Here is a 21,463-nt window from a genome sequence, read left to right as displayed (position 1 = left end):
GGTGTCCCAGTGTGCATGCACTGTATGAGAAACAGATTGGCTGCAGGTACAACTCAGGTGTCTGTATATAAAGGACTGGGCAGTGAAACCTGACCAAACTTTCACACTCTGCCATTAATCTGATTACTCTGCTACTCCTTGATTGGATACACTGTTTTATTAAAAGGCCTTGTCTGCTCATATTAACACAAAGTCAGTGATATTATGAAATCGTCCCCACCCAACAAGAAAAAAACCAGCACTTTAGTTAGATGATGAATAAAATATGCCAAATGTATGTATGTGCATTTTTGCAGCACACAAGAGGAGCAACAGGCTGGCCATATTGGACATTATACAGTAAAACAAGACTTAAGCCAAACAGTAGAAGTTGGTTGAGCTCAAGTCATAACCTCATCCCCCGGGCTTTCTGATGATGGAATCCAGTAATGAAAAAATTAGCTTGATTACATGAAGACATGAATGAGAAGAAGTTTCTCCTTTCAAACTCCAGCCTTCACAAGACAATGTGATAACACATGCTTTGCCAAAGTTGATATCACAATATACAACTTGGGCACATTTGTTTGTTGTGATAGGAAGATCTAGCTGGCCCAAGTGACACCAGACAGTGAGTATTTCTGGCTTGGCCTAGCTGGTTTATGATACTGCATCTCCACCATTGTGCACGTTAACATTTGAAAAGGGCACATACTGTACTGGAGGAAGGGAGGACAAACAAGCGGATGGACCCAGGGGAGTAGTACAGTACAAGTACGTTTGGCAGTGTAGACACTTTGGGGAGAAGGGTAGAGTGGAGAGCGTCCCTTTCCGGACAGCAGGGGTCTACAGTTTGCATGTATGTGGAATATGTAAGACAAAACGCATACAGATGGATATAGAGAGAAGTAGAGTTCTTTGAGGTCATGATCACTGTCTGTTTCTTGGCCAGAAACTCTTCCTTATCCTCCCAAACAACTTCATCTTGCTTACTTAGCCACATCCTAGGACTTGTTAGCTGACATAGGGCCAGTTAACATGTCCCTGTGGGTCCACAATGGCTTTTCTCACTGTGGAATAGATGGTCTTCTATTGTTATCCGCAGAATCTACCATATTGTTCGGAGCCAGGGGGGTATAAAAATGCTGAGTGGTTGTGCTGTCGATTGGTTGTGTGACTTAGGAAATTAATATATACCCTGACTCAATCAATGTAGCAAATTCATTAGGGGTTAGGTAGTGTTTGTTTGTTTATATGTGGGTTTGTGTGGGTGTGTTGTCATCTGCATGTGTGTGTTCATGTGTATGTTTTATAAATATATTTATTCTATTTGGTCAACACTGCAGAAAACACACATGGTGACATAACCATGCAATATACTTCCACTAATGCATCCTTGCTTTTCCACTTCCCAAATTCTTATTTCCAAAATGTCACCATATGCAATTTGACTATTTAGTAATTCTCACTAACTGCTCTTAAACCTTTTCAAACACTTTTAAAGCTACAGATTACTCACACACAAATACACTAATTACTGTAGTAATATAATTCAATGTAACTTAGAGAGAAATGTAGATGTATTTTACAAGGAACATCATTTGAATTCAGGTCTGGTGCTTAGCAGTCCAATAGAGAGGACAGCCTAAATCTAAATCCTTCGTTTGGCAGCTACACTAATAAGTGACAGGCAATGGACCAAAGCACTGCCCAAATTAAATGTATTTCAGGCAGCTGCCAATCTTTTATTTTGCAAATTGTTAAGTAAATAGTGTCACAAAGACAAAGACAAAGCCTTTGAAATTGATTTAATTCAGACTGTGTCCACATGTTACACCCTTAAACAAGTGACAAGCATTTCAAATTGTATTGTTAGATGGAGACCTGTGTTCTTTTTTCTCAAACAATGCAATATATAATTATGCGTTGTTTTTCCTCAATCAAATCAAGTATTAGAATGCACTCTCTTGCTCTATTTAGCTATTTGTAGCTGTGTGTGTGTGTGTGTGTGTGTGTGTGTGTGTCTGCATCATGATGAACAACCATATTTTTTTTACAAAGCACATGGATGGTGTAAAAAAGGGAGGATGATGGATTTATCTGTTTCATCCCAAAATTATTCATTAAATTGCTTAACCAGCACTGACATCATGTGGCAAAAGGTTGTTACTGCATTCAGATGCATAAACATTTTCGAAGTTAGGGGATTGGACATTTAGAGTATCACATGACCCAGAAAGAAGCGCTGTCATACTAAATGTGAACTCGTGAGAACGACACTAGCATGTCAAAGCATTTGCGTACTTAGTTAAAATGCTCCCCATATTAGTTCTCAGTTTATGCAGTTGTTTGATTATTGATATATGTACTTCTGAAAGCTATGTGTTGGACGATAAAATTGGATTAGGAAGAGTATTTGACGGTATTGGAGGGTTAAGCGGCGGAGGGGTAAGTTTCGAGCTGCTAGTCAGTCAACTTCCTCTGTCCGGAACATTCACACAATTGTATTCATTTTGTGCCAAATGTGTCCTACTTACTTTATCTTTGTTTTTGTATTACTGCCAGGCTACATCTCGACTGCTTGTAAATTATGCAGAGCCATACCGCAGCCAGATACTGGACTACCTCTTCAAGGTGCAATGGTTGTTAAGTTCTTCACCAAATTCAGGTAAAGCTTCATGTTATAAATGTGGTGAAGAATGATACGATTTAATTGTAATCTTCTGCAGCCAAACTTCGGAGCTTCTCTGCACATCCTTAAAGTGGAAATTGGAGGTGATGCTCAGACGACAGGTAGGACGCTTTAGCTATTTGTGAGACTTACACAATCCTGTTAAAGGAAGGAACAACATGGTCAAAGTCAAATAGATGTATTTGTCATATGCACGGTATAACACAGGTGATTCGGTGTTATTAAATGCTCTGTCACGGCACCAGTCACGTATTAGGCATACATCTTGTGAAAACTTTGAATCATGTGATAACTATGACGTTGTGTACCACACCTTTTGTTCATGTTACTTTTATGAATTACTTTCTCAAAGCGGGTTACTAGTTTTGGCTTCTGGCCTACATAACTGCATTATGCTAATTTCTTCAAGATGGAACAGAGCCATCACACAAGCATTATGAAAACGATGAGAACTTCTTTCGCGGTTACGAGTGGTGGCTGATGAAAGAGGCCAAGAGGAGGAATCCCAACATCACTCTCGTCGGTGAGGAACAGAATTTGCACACACAGCCTCAGACACACAATAGCAACCACATCAACCTTACATTTTGATGATTGGATTTGATTGAGCAAACAAGACTTGTTTTTTATATCTATGGTGTGTTCGCAGGGTTACCATGGGCCTTTCCTGGTTGGGTTGGAAATGGAAAAAACTGGCCCTACGACTTTCCTGACATTACCGCATCCTATGTGGTGTCCTGGATTATCGGAGCAAAACAGTACCATGACCTTGACATTGATTATGTTGGGGTATGTTCTCTTAACTATTTGTAACCATTATATAAGTGTGTCATGAGGACACGGTGGATCATTTTGTTATATTATTTATAAGATTGTGTGTTTGTGTTTGATCCTAACTTTGTGCTCCTAGATTTGGAATGAGCGCAACTTTGACAGCACGTACATCAAGGTGAGGAAAGACAATTATTTTGGGGTTTACACAGCAGACAGACTGCGGACTACATTTACTTTGTTTTATACCATGTCTATTAAATGAAAAAGAGAATGAAGAAAAATCAGCCACCAACATTTCGTTTAAAAACACAGCATAGGACAATTCCACAGATCAGCTGTTAGTGTTTGAGAGCATATCGTTTGTCATTAAGGTGCTCCGAGACATGTTGGATAAGGTCGGCCTAACCGATCTTGGCATCATCGCCGCAGATGGGGACTGGGGCATCTCAAAAGCCTTGGGTGTAGACCCGTACCTCAACGATGCTGTTGAGGTGATAGGGTAAGTGGGCATAAGATCGCATAATCTGCAGTGGCATTTCAGAATCAAAGTCAGAAACAGGTTAATGAGCAAGTAGGTTCTCACATGCAAGGAATTTGCTGTGGCCTGATGGGGCATAACATAATATAGCTTTGCCCCCTAATGGGGCGTAATATATAAACATGAGTATATGTTTACGGAGTGATTCAAAGAGTTTGTGACCAGGGTGGGAGGGGTCGTCCACAATCTTTCCTGTACGCATCAAGGGCCCTGAGGGCGGGCAGGAAGGATGACGACCATCCTCTCCCACCCTGGTCGCAAACTCTTTGAAGTGCCAAAAACACCCTCTCGGCATAGCAAATGAAACGCTGCAGTCTGCCCTTGTCCTTGGCGGTGGCAGCAGCGCTCCAGATGGTGATGGAGGAGGTGAGGATAGACTCAATGGAGGCGGTCTTGAAGTGCACTGGCTTTGGCAGGTTATACTTTAGCGCGCCACAGGCAGTACACCCTCTCCTATTCCTTCTTGATGACACTAAAAGTCCTGGGTGATGATGGTGCCTGAAGTGGAAGGACTCCACAGTGTTGACTGTGATCACTCAGGGTGATGGAGGCGAGTGGTGCCTGGTTCTTTCTGAAGTCCACAACCATCTCCACTGTCTTTAGAGAATTCAGCTCCAAGTTTGTTGGGCCGTTCCAGGACACCAGATGGTCAATCTCCCACCTGTATTCGCCCAATGAGGGGGGTGTCATCAGCAAGTTTCAGGAACTTTGACTGACTGATGTCTGAAGGTGCCCACTCCAAGAGGATTAAAATAATTCTGCTGCATTACAAATTACATCTATTGAGCATTGCATGGTGTTTGTCTCATAGTAGTGCAGGGTTCAAACCAGTCAGTCCAGTTCAACCAGACTTTATTGAGACACGGGTCATTTCAGTCGCATCACATGTGGTCTGAAGACTGACATCGTACGTATACTGAAGACCAGTATACGTACGATGATCACTCACTTTCCGGCTTTGGTTCCCTAGTTGGTGCACGCTTTCCTTTATCTCGTTGTTCACTCAACAAGCATTTTGACAAACCTGACAAACAAGGTAGTCGGTTTTGTTTCCAGGCATGGATTATGCCTTAAGACCGCTCACTCTTCTCTTGCGATATAACTGAATGTTGGTGGCTGTTTCTTTTTTCTTTTCTTTTTTTCTTCTTTAAATGACGAGTTATTAAGTCATTTAACATGATTGGGACTATTTTACTGATTGTAAACGAGCATGCAGGAAAACTTGATGCATGTTTTGCATGACACTGTGACTCAAATAAATTAAAAACAAAGTAAAACAGTTAAAAACAAGCAAAAGTCATCTGTCATGGCTAAACGTTCCTATCCTCGTTTCCTATCATCTATCTCACTCACCCTCTTTTTCCTCATTGTCACCACATAGCTTCTTCGGTACACTCTGGATAAGAGTGGTTTGGAGAGGGTAAAAATCATAGCCAGTGATAACCAATGGCAGCCCATAACCTTGTCAGTGCAGCTTGATGAAGAGCTGAACAAAGCGGTAGACGTCCTAGGGTAGGAGCGTTCAAAGAATGTTTACATCATGAACTGAAGTGTCTTTATATCTGAATGCTTTGTCATGCCAAATCCTGGAAATTAATAAATATATATTTCACATGTGTGTGTGAACTTGCAGGGCCCACTACCCTGGCACCAACACTGTTATGGAGGCTCTAAAGACCCAGAAAAAGTTGTGGTCGTCTGAGGACTACTCCACCTTCAACAATGAAGTGGGAGGAGGCTGCTGGGCCCGCATCCTCAACCAGAACTATGTGAATGGAATGATGACCGCGTACGTATACACAGATAGCACGCTGGTTTAATGCTTTGTGGTTTTGTCGTATGTTTACCTCCTACGGGTTAGCCCCATCAAGGGGGACATTTCACACTGAAACGTCCCACCTTGGAGTAGATCCATAAACTCTTCATATGCCAATAACAAAAGTGTATGGTTGGCTTCTATGTGGCGGCTGGCTGTATACCTTCTGGAACTTAAATGAGTCTACTCCAAATGATGTGAAAACTATTCAGCTAGTTATGAGAGTATTTCCTTTTTTGTTTTTCTTCAGCACTATATCTTGGAACCTGGTAGCTAGCTACTACTCAGACCTGCCTTTTGGACGAGACGGGCTGATGACAGCAGAGGAGCCCTGGAGTGGGAACTATGTTGTAGAGTCTCCCATTTGGATCTCTGGTACATTTTAAAGGGACTAATAGGCCGCACATCCAGTTTCAAGTCAACACTCCACACAGAGTTTGCAGTCTTTCCACATGGAAAGACTTGGTTGAAGTGAGAAGCGTCCGTTTCAGTTAACATGAACCTGTTTGCCTCCTAGCCCACACCACCCAGTTCACCCAGCCAGGCTGGAGCTACCTGCAGACTGTGGGTCACCTGGCGCATGGAGGAAGTTATGTCGCCCTGATCGACGACAAAGGAAACCTTACTGTCATCATAGAAACCATGGTTAGCGAGTCATTTATTGGATGTTTGATTAGATAACAATATTAATTCATGCCAGTCTACCCTTTAAGTCCACAACATCGGGTACACGGTAATGTAAAAACCTGTTTTATCACGTGATTTCTAGGGCTTGTTTGTGAAAGGTGAAATACCTTTTGACTGACATGATATCTGACTTTTGCCAATTCTCTTTGTCAGACTCATGATCACTCTGTGTGCATAAGGCCCCCACTGCTGCCCTACAATGTCACTTCCCAGAATGCAACGTTCCAGCTGAAAGGATCTTTCGTGAGTGCTATTATGATCCTCTTAAGACATGTGATAATCATACACTAAGATAATGATTGACACACTGACTGTAGGCATTTCCTGTGTTCTAGAACCACATCAAGGAACTGCAAGTGTGGCATTCCAGGTTTGACTTCAAGACAAATAAGCCTTTTTTTTTCAAGAAGCTCAGCCCTCTGAAGGTAAACATTCAACTGTTCTTTTTCAAAGACACTTCTCTACTCTCTTACACTTCTCTGTGAATTTGTTTGTGACAGAACACTGTCCTATGTGACATGATGCCATTTGACAGGGTGACATTCTCCGTGTTTTAGATCTTTCTTTCCAGCAGATCTCACTTTGCGTGATAATCCACCCTGTGACATTTGAGGTGTTTTATGTTTAAAGTGTTTATGGGTCCCGACAGATCACTGACAGTTCATTCACCTTGACCCTGGATATTGATGAAGTCTACACAATAACTACCATAACCACTGGACAGAAAGGGACGTATCCAGATCCACCTCCCTCTGCACCATTCCCTAAAGTTTACCAGGATGACTTTAACATCCGTAAGTGTGCTGATCCAATCTACACAGGAAATTGTGTGTGTGTGTGAATTAACTCCTGTTGTTTTAGTACATCAAACTAGTAAAGCAACCTGCAAGCAACACTATTCAAATAAACAATCACAAGGAGGCATTTTTTAAGAATGTAATTAGTTATTTGAATGTTGTCTCACTCATTGTCTTTTCCCTTTCTCATCCCCTTCCTCTTCACCATCTACTCTCAGCAATCCATCCCTTCTCTGAAGCGCCCAACTTTGCCGACCAGACAGGCGTATTTGAGTACTACATGAACCTGACAGACCCTGGCCCCCACCTCTTCACCATGCGCCAGGTGGTCACCCAGAGACCAGTCACCTGGGCGGCGGATGCAGACCAGACCATCAGCGTCATTGGAGACTACCAATGGTGAGGAACCAAGAAGCCCTATGCAACTCCACATTTTGATGACGCATTGTAACTCGTTATTTTTTCATGATGCTCTTTGAATATGAACAAATACAAAGTTGTGTAACTGAGGTGTTGTTTTGCTTTTTGAAGGGAGAACCTGACAGTCACCTGTGACATCTTTATGGAAACAGTGAAGACCGGAGGTGTCTATGTCGCAGCCAGGGTGAACAAAGGAGGGGGTGACGTTCGCAGTACCAGGGGGTTGTTCTTTTGGGTGTTTGCAGACGGCACTTACAAAGTCACCAATGACCTTGGTAAATACTGTTATACCTAGTATTTTGGATGAATTTGGCTGTAAACATGCTCATTAGCAAGCATGTTTTTTCAACTGCTGTTGACTTTAGTCTTGTCTTCTGTTTTCAAGCTGGTCAGACTGTGCTTGCAGAGGGACAGTCTGGAACCAGAGCGTTTGGTTGGCACACATTAACTCTCATTGTCAAGGTTTGGTCCATTTTTACTTCTCTATTTGAATGTGAAATGTCTAATTTGTCCTTTCAGTTCTCAAGGTGTGGCACAGTACAGTACCCATATAGTTCTAACCCTGCATACAACCCTAAATTAGTAACCTATGAAGAATGGCTGTTTTCTACCATATTAATATCTAGTATTGTGGGGAATTCTATTCATTCTATAAATCAATTAATTCTATACAGTAGTCATAGTGAGTTGATTATCAACTAGCAAATAAACTGATTCCATGCATTTCTTTATAGGGTGAATATGCATCAGGAATGCTGAATGGATACACACTATGGAAGGATGCAGTGGTATTGGCACCCAAGAATGGCTGGGCTGCAATAGGGACACATGCCTTCGAGCTGGCACAGTTTGACAACTTTGCTGTGAAGGCAGAGTGACATCGCTCGCTTGCCACTGATGCACTGTCTGTTAGCTTTGCCTGTGAGAATAATTTATTGACACGATGATGACACTTTTAACCCCATAAATGTGATTTTGTAAATATGGATAATTTGCTTTACATCATTTGCATCATTCTTTGAAGTCTAAATGATTGGTACACGAGTGTCATATTGAAGGGGAAATACATTTTATCTCTTGGTTCTTTTGAATAAGTGGAAATATAAAAATATTATGTTCTTGATAATGTTTTGCCTGCAATGCAACTTCTATTCTTGAATACTTTCAATTCATGTAATTGAGATGAACAGTGACATTTTCCAAATGTAAAGGTTTACTACTGTGATTTAGAAATGTTCAATAAATATTTTTTATTCTACACTACCTTGAAACGAATATGCAATTGAGCGATTTTTGATACATTGAAGTTATAAGTGTGAATCTTTTTTAATTTAGATTTTAAGAATGTGTGTAGCAAAGGGGGCACAAAATAACACCCTAAGTGGATCAACACTGTTGCCTGGCAACTGGAGAGACGCCAACCGAGACTTCAACACAGGATGGCTGAGGAAATTGAGAAAACTATCCATCGCACCAAACGTGTTTTTATCAATAACCTTGACTCGTATGCTTCTAAATGTATTGCAAAAGTAAGATACTTTGATGGTTAATTTCATAGTCGTCTGCTCATTTTTACTGCTTTGCAGAGTTACAAAGTTGGCTTGATGGCTAGCCTAGCTTGCTAGTACAGAACTACTGTAGTGCTAGGCTAGTAGTTACAGTAAGCTACTGTACACATTGACAATGACAATTGACAATTACTTAGCAAGTAGCTGGCCCATCAACAGCTAGCCACATTGAAGCCCTACTGTAGGTTATCACATGATTGTCAAGATTGTCTATCTAACTTTGTACCTATAGCTAAAGCATATTAAGTTAGCCTAACAGTGCTTTGGTAATGTTTCTTTGTACGGCAGTTCTTGTCAACCTGTGTGGTTGGTGCGTCCCTGGTGGACTCCGGAGAGGTGGAAGAGGAGGAGGAGAAGATGTCCCAAGATGACCACGCCAAAGTCAAGGAGGGCACCTTTCAGATAGTGGGTACCATTACCAACAAGTCTGAAGAGAAGAATCCGCATGTGTTGGAAGAGTATTATGTGAGTTCACAGAAAATTATGTTAAAATTGAGACCATGGATGAAAAAACCTAGCTATAACCAGGATGTTCAAATGGGTGCAAATATAATTCTGTGCAATATTTATATTTGTTTATTTATATTTGGTCTCCATATGCAACTGGTGTTATCGTTTGTAGAATATCTCGTACTTACTTTGTAAATTGATGTATACTTCTGTCCACTTGGCTGCTGCAATGCCCAAATTTCACCATTGTGGGACGAATAAAGGTATATCTTATCTTATATCCATATTAACTGTATTCATTTGTCATCAGCAACTGGAAAGGGAGGCGCTCTTTCAGCACTTGTTGGAGTGTGATGTCATCATTTATAACATCACAGAACAGGCTGACCAAGTAGAAGAGGCCTCATGGGCTGTATCAGGTATACTGTGTTCATTTAGCAGATGCTTTTATCCAAAGTGACGTACAGAGGGGATTTAAATCTGCTACCCATTGATCGCCAGTTAAAGGCTCACTGAGGTATATCCGTCGGTAGTAGGAATAATTGTTGATGAGGTTGAAGAGCACATGTCCACAGTAGCATATATATTTTCAGCTCTCCATTCTGAGATGGTCCAGTTTGGTGATCCAAAGATGTTCATCCTCTTGTCCACTGTGATGACCTGGGCACTCAGCAAGCCGGTGGATCCTGTGAGTGGGCAGGATTCTCTCTCTTTCTCCCTCTCTCTATCTCCCGCTCCTCCTATCTCTCCCTCTCCATATCTCTGTCTCACTCTCTGTCTCTGGTCCACATATCTGGGTGTGCTTGCTCCCTTACTTCATTTGAATTCATACTATCTCTGGATCACCTTTGGGTCCCACCTTAGGATGATCCACAGATTCCTTTCACCGAGGAAGACTACAGGAGAAGGAAGGCCCACCCCAACTTCAAAGAGCACATTTACTTAGAGAAGCTTGTGGTCAAGATGGGAAAAACGGTATGTTTGTTTGCAGTGTTTCTAGTTTGCGTGGGTTCATTGTGTTGTTCACCATAGCGAAGTTGTAAATACTTTTGAATGGGACTAGAAAATAACTGGCTGCAAATTTACTTTGTTCAATTGCCATTTCAGAGGAGAGCATTCTTTTCAACATACGTTGTGGCATCGGGACTCCAGTATGGAATGGGAGAGAAAATATTCCACTTCTTTTTCAAGGTATACCATCACAACAGCTTTAGGTTTTTAAAGCCAATTCTTATGAATTTATAGGATCAATATATGCTGTCGTTTTTCTGTTTCCCTTTTAATCAGACTTCCTGGTTGGGAGATTTGCCTAAAATCCCTGTCTTTGGAGAAGGCAACAACATCATTCCGACCATTCACATCAATGACCTTGCAGGGTAAGTCCTTCTCAATGTCCCTTTAAAACATGACATTCCATGTACTCTTGACTAACGGGTGTTCTCACCTTTTACTGTTCTCAACTTTCAATTGAACTGAATCACCCTGGGAGTCAACTCCACCAGGACAGTAATCCATCTACATTGTCATGCATTCATACTGAATTGTTTTATAGCGTTATCCAAAATGTGATTGACCACAAACCAAAACTGAACTACCTAGTGGCTGTGGATGACTCCAAGAACACCATTGAAGACATTGTCAAGGTGTGTGAATCACTAACTTTTAAAGGTACAGGTATTATGTATTATTCATCGTGTGTAGCCTATTCCAAGACAATAAATGAAGAACGAGTTAACTTCTTTGGCCAGGCGATAGCAGTTGTGCTAGGTCCAGGCAAAATCCATCAACTTCCCAAAGAAGATGCTTTCCTCATCTGCGACCTGCAAGTACGTGGCAACATCCAATCAAAAAGCACTTGCTGTTTCGTCAATCCAGACAGCAAATGTAGACTTTCCATGTCTCCGCAGCAAAGGGACATAGATGCTCTCTTGGTCTACCTGCGGATGGAGGCCGTCTACCTTAAAGACAAATTCAACATCCACTGGGTGTGTGAATCGGGTCTCGTTGAAAACATTGAGCGTGTAGTGGAGGAATACAAGCAAACTAGGGAACTGCTGGTGAGTACACTAAACCTCCTAACTACTGTACACTAAACCTCCTAACTACTGTAAACTAAACCGTGCCCATGTACACTATGATAGTGTACATTATTGTGGTGTCTTGTCAGTCCTTCAAACATGTACAAAGTGATCTTTTTTGACGAGACATCACCTTTCCATCCCAGACACACCCTCACAAATTGTTTGTCCATTTTTGTTAAGGACTTGTTGCTGTAGTCTGTGGTTTTGTTTTGCTAGCCCATCCGCCTGTGTATCCTGGGCCCACCAGCTGTGGGGAAGAGCATTGTAGCAGAGAGGATCTGCAAGCACTATAAGGTGCACCACATCAGCCTGAAGGCTGCCATCAACGAGACCCTCGCACACCTGGTCAGGAGCCCGCACCTACACACACACACACACGCACACACACACACACACACAAACTCGGTGTCAGACGAATCGAAGTGAATAGCAAAGTGACTCATTGGAATCACACATTATTCATTATCCGAATCATTCTCTTCAATACAGTTATGCTATTTACATGGTGGTGGATATCTGGCCTTGGCGCTAACCACAGAAGTGTCTCACACAGTTACAGTAACCGTCATCTCTCCTCAGCCGGTGCAGTAGGTGTCTAACCCCTTCTCGGTTGCTTCCCAGGAGTCTCTCACCCACGTCGAGGAGGGCCCCGCTGAGGCGGATGACTCGGCTGGTGGAGCGCAAGACTTCCTGGACACCCTGCGGGAGAACATGGATCAGAATGGAGGTAGTGAGCTCTACCAGGGAAGACTTTCACCCTGGTGTTTCTGTCTCAGATTCAGTTGTACTGGTGGAGGTGTTCAGCGTCTACTGTGAGCCTTCATACTCCACTTTATGGGTGGGATGACCTACAGTACAATACCACTGTTTGGGCTTTCCCCCCCACTTCATTCAAGTTCATTTCAAACTCTTGAATGTTCTCTTTATATGTTTGTGCTGAATCTAAATTCAACAATGTCTTTTTGTTTGATTTTGACACTTTGGCCCAAGCAAACGTTGAGAAATCTCGGACTTTCCCCTATGTGTTCCACCAGGTCGACTGGATGACCAGTATGTCATCCGTATCATGAGAGACAAACTGAAATCTAAACCCTGCACAAACCAGGGCTTTGTCCTGGACAGTTTTCCTAAGACCTACGAACAGGCAAAGGAGCTTTTCTGTGGTGAGATACAGAAATAATGCACACAGACAGATATACATCAACACAAATACATATGGTTACTTTGTTACACAAATAAATATGGTTACTTTGTTTGAACTAAATATGATCATAACCCTACAAAATTGACTTTCCTTTTCAGCTGATGACGATGAACCCGAAGACACAAAGTCCAAGGTTCCGCCTTATAACAAGAAGATCACTCCAGGTGGAGATTCAAATACTCTAAGCTTCCCTTCTCAGTTGTCAAATTACTGACCCAAGTGCCCCAAGTCAGTACTGTCACTGAAAGCCTCTGTCCTGTTACTATAGCAGCCAAAACCACACCCTCATTCAATGACTCATCTGTCATCACAGACCGTTGAGCCGCTGTTGAAAAAAACATCCCTCTCGGTTCCAGACTTTGTTTTATCCCTTGACGCCTCCGATGACTTTCTGAAGAGCCGGGTTCTCGACCTCCCTGAGAGCGTGGTGGAGGGAACCTCCTACTCCCAGGAGCAGTTCCTCCGCCGCCTGGCCAGCTTCCGAGAGAGCAACGTGGAGGACGAGACTGTGCTCAACTACTTTGACGAGCTGGATATACGCCCCGTTCACATAGGTGAATCCACACAGGAGCAGAAGCTGTTTCATTACTGTTAGGGGGGTTCTAGAACATACCATTTAGTGATTTCTTTTCGGTACATTTGTGTTGAGGAGTGTTTGTTTGTGTGTGTGTTTGTGTGTGTGGGCCTCACCTCCAGAGATCACCAGCAGCGATGACCGGGAGTATCTGGTGGTGATGGAGAGGATCATCAACATAGTAGGCAAGCCAAAGAACTATGGCCCCACCAGCCAGGAGCTGGAGGAGGAGGAGAGGAGGAGTGCTGAGACCAGACTCAGCCAGCAGGAACAGCAGAGCGCCGAGGAGGAGAGGAAGGAGGCAGAGGAGGCCGAGCAGAGGGCCAAGTGCTGGGAGGAGTGGGTGAGCTGGGAGGGGAGAGAGGGTGAGCTGAGAGGGAAGAGAGGATGAGCTGGGAGGGAGGAGAGGGTGAGCTGGGAGGGAGGAGAGGGTGAGCTGGGAGGAGAGGGTGAGCTGGGAGGAGAGGGTGAGCTGGGAGGAGTGGGTGAGCTGGGAGGGAGGAGAGGGTGAGCTGGGAGGGAGGAGAGGGTGAGCTGGGAGGAGAGGGTGAGCTGGGAGGGAGGAGAGGGTGAGCTGGGAGGGAGGAGAGGGTGAGCTGGGAGGAGAGGGTGAGCTGGGAGGAGTGGGTGAGCTGGGAGGGAGGAGAGGGTGAGCTGGGAGGGAGGAGAGGGTGAGCTGGGAGGGAGGAGAGGGTGAGCTGGGAGGAGATGGTGAGCTGAGAGGGAGGAGATGGTGAGCTGAGAGGGAGGAGAGGGTGAGCTGGGAGGGAGGAGAGGGTGAGCTGGGAGGGAGGAGAGGGTGAGCTGGGAGGGAGGAGAGGGTGAGCTGGGAAGAGAGGGTGAGCTGGGAGGGAGGAGAGGGTGAGCTGGGAGGGGAGAGTAGATGAGTAGCTGAGAAGTGGGTGAGCTGTTAACCTGCTGTGTGTGCTTGTGTGTGTGTGTGTGTGTGTGTGTGTGTGTGTATACCTGTTTCCAGTGTAAGCGTCTGGACGAGGTGAAGAAGCAGGAGCATGATCTCCTGGAAGCTCAGTCAGTCCCTCTGAGGAGCTACCTGATGAAGAACGTCATGCCCACTCTCACCCAGGGCCTCATCCAGTGTTGCAAAACCAGGCCTGAAGACCCTGTCGACTTCCTGGTAACACCCAATTGGCTACTGACTTGATGTTGATACAACTTAATATTCAAATAAAACTGATGTTCAATGCATGTTAGGTTGCAAAGTAGAAGAAAGTGTGTTACAGTAATGTCCAACTGTCTGTTTGTGTTCCCTTTTCAGGCCGAGTATCTCTTTAAAAGCAACCCCCAAGTCGAGTGATGATGATGATTCAACAGAACTTGAAATGTCCTCGGTGATCCTTTTCAAAATGTTAAACATTCACACATTTGTTTGTGTTTCATTGTTAATATGTTGTTAGGTTTCTATTTACTGCGACACGATAAAACCATGCAGACCAAGTCTCAAAAGTTGTAATGTTTGGAGTGGGCTTTCTAGCGACTTTGAGAGTGTATCTCAAGGAGAGTTTCAGCACTTTATGAACCCTTCAGTTTCCCTGGTGTGAACTTTGATTAGGTTCTTTCAGAAGTGTGTCATTCTCTGCACCATTGTATTAGACACAGCATTGTTTGTGTGCTTATGCAGACCATTACTTAACCCCCCCCACGCCCCACCACCACCACCCCTTTTCCAAAAATGAAATGAACAGAATAAAAAGCTTGCGTAAAGCCAACAGCTAATTAAAAAGTTAATTTGCGTAATGAACTCCTGTACTCTCGGTAACTGAAGCAGACATGGCCAGCTCTAATTGCTTTGACTTGGCTTGTGATTTCAAAGGATAAATGTTACAAATGGCGGCTAATTTGCGTCACTCTCTTGTGGCGCCACTCACCACTCTAAGTGTACATAATTGGTTGCTGTGGAACACAAAATTATTTCATTGTACATACTTAATCATTACGTTGGGGAAATTACAGTTTGTTTGGGAACATTGTAGACACAAACAATCAAAATATTTGGTAATTTATTTGTTTGTCAGCTATGCTCTAAGTATATACATGGTCAAGTAAACTACATACAGTCAAAAGACAAATTGTGTTTTGTCACATGCACAGGTAAACTTGTGTTTAAACTCATCAACACATAGGGCAGTTCAGTAAGTCAGGTACTGCGTCCCAGCAGTCATATGTGAGTTTGTTTAAGATAGTGATGTTTTTACTGGCAGAAGAAAAATTAAGAATCAATGATAGTGGGATAAATAAAGGGACTTGTAGGGATTGATTGGATTGATTGGAATCTACTGTAAGGTCTCATATTCTCCACCAGAGGGACTCATGTCTAGATAAGGAGTCTTGAACGCTCGGGTGGTTTACGGCTATTCAACTAGAAGCACCAACCACCTGAAACAATACAACAACTGACTGATAAAAATAATTTCCTTTGATGTTGGCTGCAAAGCATTTAACTTCAGGGGTGATTGTCAGTTAAGAATTACTGTATCATTAATCATCATCAGTGATTGACTCGAGTCTAGTCAATGTAGTCAGTCTTGTCACTAGACCATCAATATATTTTTGGTCTACAGTGAAACATAGACAACCATATTATTTTTTACAGTCATTACATTAACATCCACAATGAACTTCAGAATTAAATGGATTTAGTTTTTGTGTCAAAAGTAAAACACTAGATGGCAGTCTTACCTCATTTTAATACCATTCTGAAATACCCCTACTCGAGTGACATCAGAATCGAGGCCTTAATGGCAAGCATCATATATTTAGGCCTACGAGTATTCTCATTCTTATATTTAATCATTCAATTCATCTTTATCATAAAGCAAGGCTTACTGTCTCACCTGAGGTCTGGTCAATCTGAGCCTCAGGTGTCTTGAATCCAGTGTGGGGGATGCTGGTCACTGCTTTTCAAAGCCACCTTAAGCCATGGTGGGATGTGACACACACACACACAGAGCTGTGGACTTAATTCGGCGGGGAAATTTGCCCCCTGAAAAACCTCAAGCTTCATCGACGCTTAGAAAAAGAAAATGTGTTTTGTTGCTTAGGAACAGTTTGCCTTCTGTCTCAGCAGGGGGTCTCTTTGTGAATATCATTATGTCCCCCTAGATTGGGGAGGACGACACATTTTTCTTTTCTGCCAATATTTATCGTCAGCTTCGCTCACTCTCAAGAGGCCTGGAAAACTGCTTTCATTGATTAAACAGGGGGTGCTAGGCAGACGCCGGCGCCAGACAGACATGTCACCTGGTTTAATGCATATTTACCAGAAGAAGAATAACTCTGCTGGAAGGTAGAGCATTTCTAAACAATGCTTCTTTGCCGATCAGTTCGATCACCACATCTAGAGACAGGTGGAATTTAGGATCCACAAGGAACCCAAAATAACGGTGTCACCTATTGTACATGCTTATAATCATCGAGCTCCTTTTTCTTAAAACAAAATCCGCAACAAATGATCCTCGTAAAGATATTGGCCCATTATTGTTTTTCTTCATAAAACATCCAACGGTACCAACCTCCAACTCCCACCGTCTTGTGAAAACACACTTGACATTTAATCATCTTTCTGTAGCGTACATTTATATTTATCCCCCAGTGTGTGAAAACTCCCACCTCACACACCAACAGCCCAGAGTTATACAGCTCTAGGCACTAACTAGCTGAACCCTGAACATCCCTTTGACTAAGCCAAGAAACAGCTCTCTCATTAGTACAAGAGAGCGAGTTCAGAGTTAGAGCTTCCTCCGTTCCCTTTTTCTCTCTCTCCATCTTTCGTTCCTCTTCTCTCTCTGAAGTTTATGCCTCTTGGAATGGCGACGGTTGAGAAGTCATTAACGTGCCTCCGATAAGTAAGAAAAGGAAATGATTTGGGGGCAGAAGGAGAGAGAGAGCGGAGGTTTGTGTGTGTGTGTGGGTGTGTGTGGGAGGGGGGGGATATAGGGACGGAACGATCACACTCTTCCAGCTCAGGCCCTCCCAGCATACTTTTCCGGAAGCAGACAACAGGCGCGGTGAGTTGTGTGTGTTGGGGAGGGCGGGTGGGGGGCGGGATGGGGGGGGGGCACAAGAGGGGTCCACGAGAGCGCCCAGAGGACGCCGCGAGGGGCGGAACACCCCCCGCTGTGCCCCGGACTCACGACGGATCGACAAAGGGATGGTGTTGACAGGGGGAAGGAGGAACGGAGGAGAGGCAGCCACACGTACAGCAGGGATGCTGGGAGCAGCGGCCGGATATTCATCAAACCAGGGGAACACCTTCCAAGAGCCCGCGCTGCAGCAGCAGGCTCTGGAGTCGCTGCTTGCCGTGTGTGCGTCCGCGTGCGTTTTGAGGCGTGAGTGCTTGTGTGTGTTCGAAGGAGTGTGTATGCGTGTGTGCGTGTGTGCGCATCCCTGTCCCATCCCTTTGGAAAGTCGCGGATATTTCTCCATGATGGATGGGAGTGTTGAATGTGCCTTAGTTAGAGAGCATTGTTCATTAGTAATGTATGCTACTGTCCTGCCTAATTGCGTAGCCACAATGTCAGGGTAGGATGAATTATGCAACCCCCTCTGCCCTATCCTCAACGTCAGAGCTCAACATTCCCCTAACGTTGCAACTTTACTACTTTATGCTCTCCGAGTGGATAAGTGGGACATTAACATGTTCTGCATCTGTTGTGGCACAGTTGTTCATGAAGATACATCACCCCACAGTTTTTGGTTTCTACTCTTTTTTTTGTTGGTTTCTACTGTAACCTGGACATGTAGCACTGTACTCTCCCTCGGTTCAGTGAGAGCATACGTGAAGCCTTTCCATAGATTTCCTCAAGGTTCTTATGTGTGAAAAGTGTAGAATATGTGTGTTGTTTGTGTAAAATAAAGAATTAAGTTGGAAGTTTTATTTTTTTGCAAAGGACTTCACTAGTAAGGATGACAAAATCTCTTCACCGTTTTGAAATCCCTTTATTGTTGTGACATGTTAAGTAGAACAAGGGGACCTTGTTCGCAGTGTCCTTCGAAGGGCTTGACCTTACTGCACTCTACATTGCTGCTTTGCTGCCTCGCCCTCAGCCTGAACTGGTGATGAAGTGTGTGGGTCTCTCTCCCAGAATGCCCCAGCAGCCAAGGTGTGCCCAGGGCCAGCTCTCCCAGCGCCTGGACATCTGCCTCCCTGCCTGCCACTCCTCACCATCAGGTCTCCTCCACTGCTTCCAGGATATCTGGAGGGTGCTTGGAACGTGGTTGGAGGGTGGCTGGATGTGGGGTTGGGCTTGGCTCAGACAGGGGCTTGGGGTTTGGCTGGAGCTGGGGTCCTGGCTGCCTGACTGGTTGTCTGGAGTAGGGGGGTTGGGAGGTAGCCATACCCGGGCATGTGACTGGGAGTGTGTGTGTGGGTGGGGTGGAGGGGGAGAAGTGTGGGGGGGGTTCTGGTGAATGTGGACCCTGGTTGAAAAACATCAGGTGGAGTGTGTGTGTTGGGTGGGAGGGGGGGGGGGGGGGGCGGCTGGGGCTCATGCTGTTCTGTCAATCTGCCCTTCTACCCCCCCAACCCCCAATGACGCCACCCCCCCCCCATTCCCCGCTGCCCTAAGCTGAGACAGGGAGGGAGGTGGGAGGCCACCAGGGGTGTGGGGAAGGTGGGCAGGGGGTGTCTAGTGTGAATCCCAGTTCACACCTTTCCCAGTCCCCCTGCTAAATATGCCTCTCTGCACTCATCTGTCGCTCAGCGAAGCTTTCATAAATGGGAGGGTTTCAGTAGAGAGATAAGGAGGGAGAGAGGACCTTTAGTAGGTCAACACATTTATTAATGTCCATATCCTTACGTAAAGAAATGGTGTAACTTTGACTAAATCAAACAATGCAGTGCATCGAACACATCACATTTCAATGTCGCTTTTAATAGGATCATTTCAGCATTGACTGAAACTGTAGCCCAAGTTTTAAGAGTGAGGGGAGAAACGAAAAGACTGAAAAAAAAACACACGACGGACTGGATATTTATGGATATTTACAAACACGCGGCCTCAACAGTAGACCTTTGTGTTGCTGCTATTGTGTCTCTGAACATGTTCTTCAGCTGATGTGTTTGGATATAAGTTCAGGGCTGCTGTTTGTGTCACAGCAATGAAGCTACACTACATCAGTGCGTACACACACACACACAAACACACGCAGCGACACAAGGGAACATCCCTCAGCGCATCAGTGTGAACATTAGCAATGATGGAACACAACAAAACAAGGATTTACAACAGGCACACCCACACACGCGCACACACGCGCAGACGCTGACAAACACACATTCGTACAAACAAACGGCGACACACATCCGCATCAACTGAGCTTTAGACTGTGTGGCTCTCTCTGGGGGGGCGGGTGGGAGGCCTGGCAGGGAGAGGGATGAGACGGAAGGGAGGATACCGTTCGCTTCATTTCGAGGTGATTCACGTTTGGAGTGGGCTCGCAAAATTGCTTTATGGAAAGTGGCGAAAGCCTCGGCGGGTCCATTAGCGGGGAAACAGCGGGGTGGCTGCTGTTTCATTAGGGAGCCCCACGCCAGCTTTATTACCAGGGATTTAGAGTTTTATGGTTATCATTATTTGCGATCAAATTATTATCCGAATAGATCCATGAGTCAGCTCTTTGGACCAAGACTTTGGGACAGGCCCTGCGCGCGTGTGGATTATTTGCAGTTGGATGAGTGTGTGTATGGGTATACTTTTGTGTGTGCTGGTGCTATACAGATTCATGTGTGTGTGTGCGCGTGTGTGTATGCTGTATAGATGTGTGTGTGTGTGTCCATCTCAGGTCATGTGGTCGCCTCCTCTGGTCCAGGCTTCCGAAGAGTCGGCCGCTGATCGGTTGCCGCGGCGATGCCAGCTTTGCCTGCGTTGGCGACACAGAGATCACTGATCTCCCCTAGCAGTCTCTCCTGGGTCTCCATCAGAAACTCCTCCTGAGAAAGATAACAAACCCAGAGAAAGAAAGATGTTGAGCATAGTGTAGGTTCAGAGGAGGACGACAATATGCATTTTTCATGGAATACAGTTCTGCCTCTCCCATTCCATCAGATTCCTAGTTATTTATGAATCTATCCGGTCCCTCTGTGCTGCTTTGAGTTCTTCTTCATTACATGGAGAGCGGATCTTAAAAGTAAAGAGACGAGCACAAACACAGATGCTTCTCACTGGCTGCTGTGTTGTCTTTGAGGAGGTGGAGGAGACATTGGGGAGAGAGAAAGACGGAGGGAGAGAAAGGGAGAGGGAAAACAGGAGTGGGAGGAAGAGGAAGAGAGACAGAGAGAGAGAGAGAGAGAGAGAGAGAGAGAGAGAGAGAGAGAGAGAGAGAGAGAGAGAGAGAGAGAGAGAGAGAGAGAGAGAGAAAACAAGAGGGACAGCAAAGGAGGGAGAGAAGGAGGAGAGGAGTGTGGAAGGAGAAGAAGGAGAGCCGTGACATCATGCTGTGACACTCATGCGGTGCGACCTGGCTCCGCCAGAGTGAGCTGGCTGGCGGTCAGCATTAGCGATGCGCTTTCCCGCCTCATAAATTATCGGCGTGACGACGTGAGGCCCCTTCGGCGCACCGGTGCAATCCTGTCAGCGGTTGGAGAGAGGATGGATCCCCTGCCCGCGGTACCCGCCATGCGCCCAGTGTGCGCCCCCACAGCACCCCCCCCATACACACACACATACACACAATGCCACCCCAAAGAACAACTGAACCCAGAGTTGGCCCTATAGGTTTCTGCGTGACAGTCCACTGCAGAGGCGTCAAAATAGACACCTATTTATCCTTTCTATCACTTTTCCATCAACTCTCTTTCCGCGTTCTCTTTGTGCACACCTCCCACCTTGCAGCTTCTTCCGAAAAAGCGGAATCATCGGGCCATT

The 21,463-nt window shown here is 44.8% G+C and overlaps 3 protein-coding genes across 4 annotated transcripts in view; 2 read left to right on the top strand and 1 right to left on the bottom strand.

The window, feature by feature from the left end:
• The first annotated feature begins 2,216 nt into the window (after positions 1-2,216).
• Positions 2,217-8,966, top strand: galcb (galactosylceramidase b). 2 transcript variants are annotated; one of them, XM_047018282.1, is made up of 17 exons: positions 2,217-2,427; positions 2,545-2,613; positions 2,709-2,772; positions 3,081-3,194; positions 3,321-3,460; positions 3,582-3,620; positions 5,365-5,495; positions 5,617-5,772; positions 6,050-6,174; positions 6,317-6,444; positions 6,640-6,729; positions 6,822-6,911; positions 7,136-7,280; positions 7,502-7,682; positions 7,815-7,978; positions 8,089-8,165; positions 8,438-8,966. In XM_047018282.1, the coding sequence occupies exons 1-17, from the start codon at positions 2,293-2,295 to the stop codon at positions 8,579-8,581; spliced, it is 1,992 nt and encodes a 663-aa protein (XP_046874238.1). In that variant the 5' UTR covers positions 2,217-2,292; the 3' UTR covers positions 8,582-8,966. The 2 variants fall into 2 exon arrangements, with proteins under 2 accessions (XP_046874238.1, XP_046874239.1); XM_047018283.1 differs by lacking the exon at positions 5,365-5,495 and adding an exon at positions 3,817-3,944.
• A 136-nt stretch (positions 8,967-9,102) lies between these two features.
• Positions 9,103-15,001, top strand: ak7b (adenylate kinase 7b). The gene is made up of 18 exons (XM_047017125.1): positions 9,103-9,232; positions 9,560-9,736; positions 10,032-10,140; positions 10,315-10,409; positions 10,586-10,696; positions 10,829-10,912; positions 11,009-11,097; positions 11,274-11,364; positions 11,470-11,547; positions 11,629-11,778; positions 12,019-12,147; positions 12,424-12,529; positions 12,837-12,965; positions 13,105-13,170; positions 13,363-13,560; positions 13,703-13,923; positions 14,557-14,715; positions 14,857-15,001. The coding sequence occupies exons 1-18, from the start codon at positions 9,143-9,145 to the stop codon at positions 14,893-14,895; spliced, it is 2,121 nt and encodes a 706-aa protein (XP_046873081.1). The 5' UTR covers positions 9,103-9,142; the 3' UTR covers positions 14,896-15,001.
• Positions 15,002-19,445: 4,444 nt separating this feature from the next.
• si:dkey-288a3.2 (protein phosphatase 1 regulatory subunit 37) overlaps positions 19,446-21,463 on the bottom strand; it is a 24,990-nt gene continuing 22,972 nt past the window's right edge. The window contains exon 11 of the mRNA XM_047018331.1: positions 19,446-20,529. Coding sequence (XP_046874287.1) covers positions 20,383-20,529 — 147 coding nt within the window. The 3' untranslated portion in view covers positions 19,446-20,382. The remainder of the gene's footprint in view (positions 20,530-21,463) is intronic.

The sequence above is a fragment of the Hypomesus transpacificus genome, chromosome 3 (genome assembly GCF_021917145.1).
Source record: "Hypomesus transpacificus isolate Combined female chromosome 3, fHypTra1, whole genome shotgun sequence".
Lineage (NCBI taxonomy): Eukaryota > Metazoa > Chordata > Actinopteri > Osmeriformes > Osmeridae > Hypomesus > Hypomesus transpacificus.
This window is presented reverse-complemented; position numbering and strand designations above follow the sequence as displayed.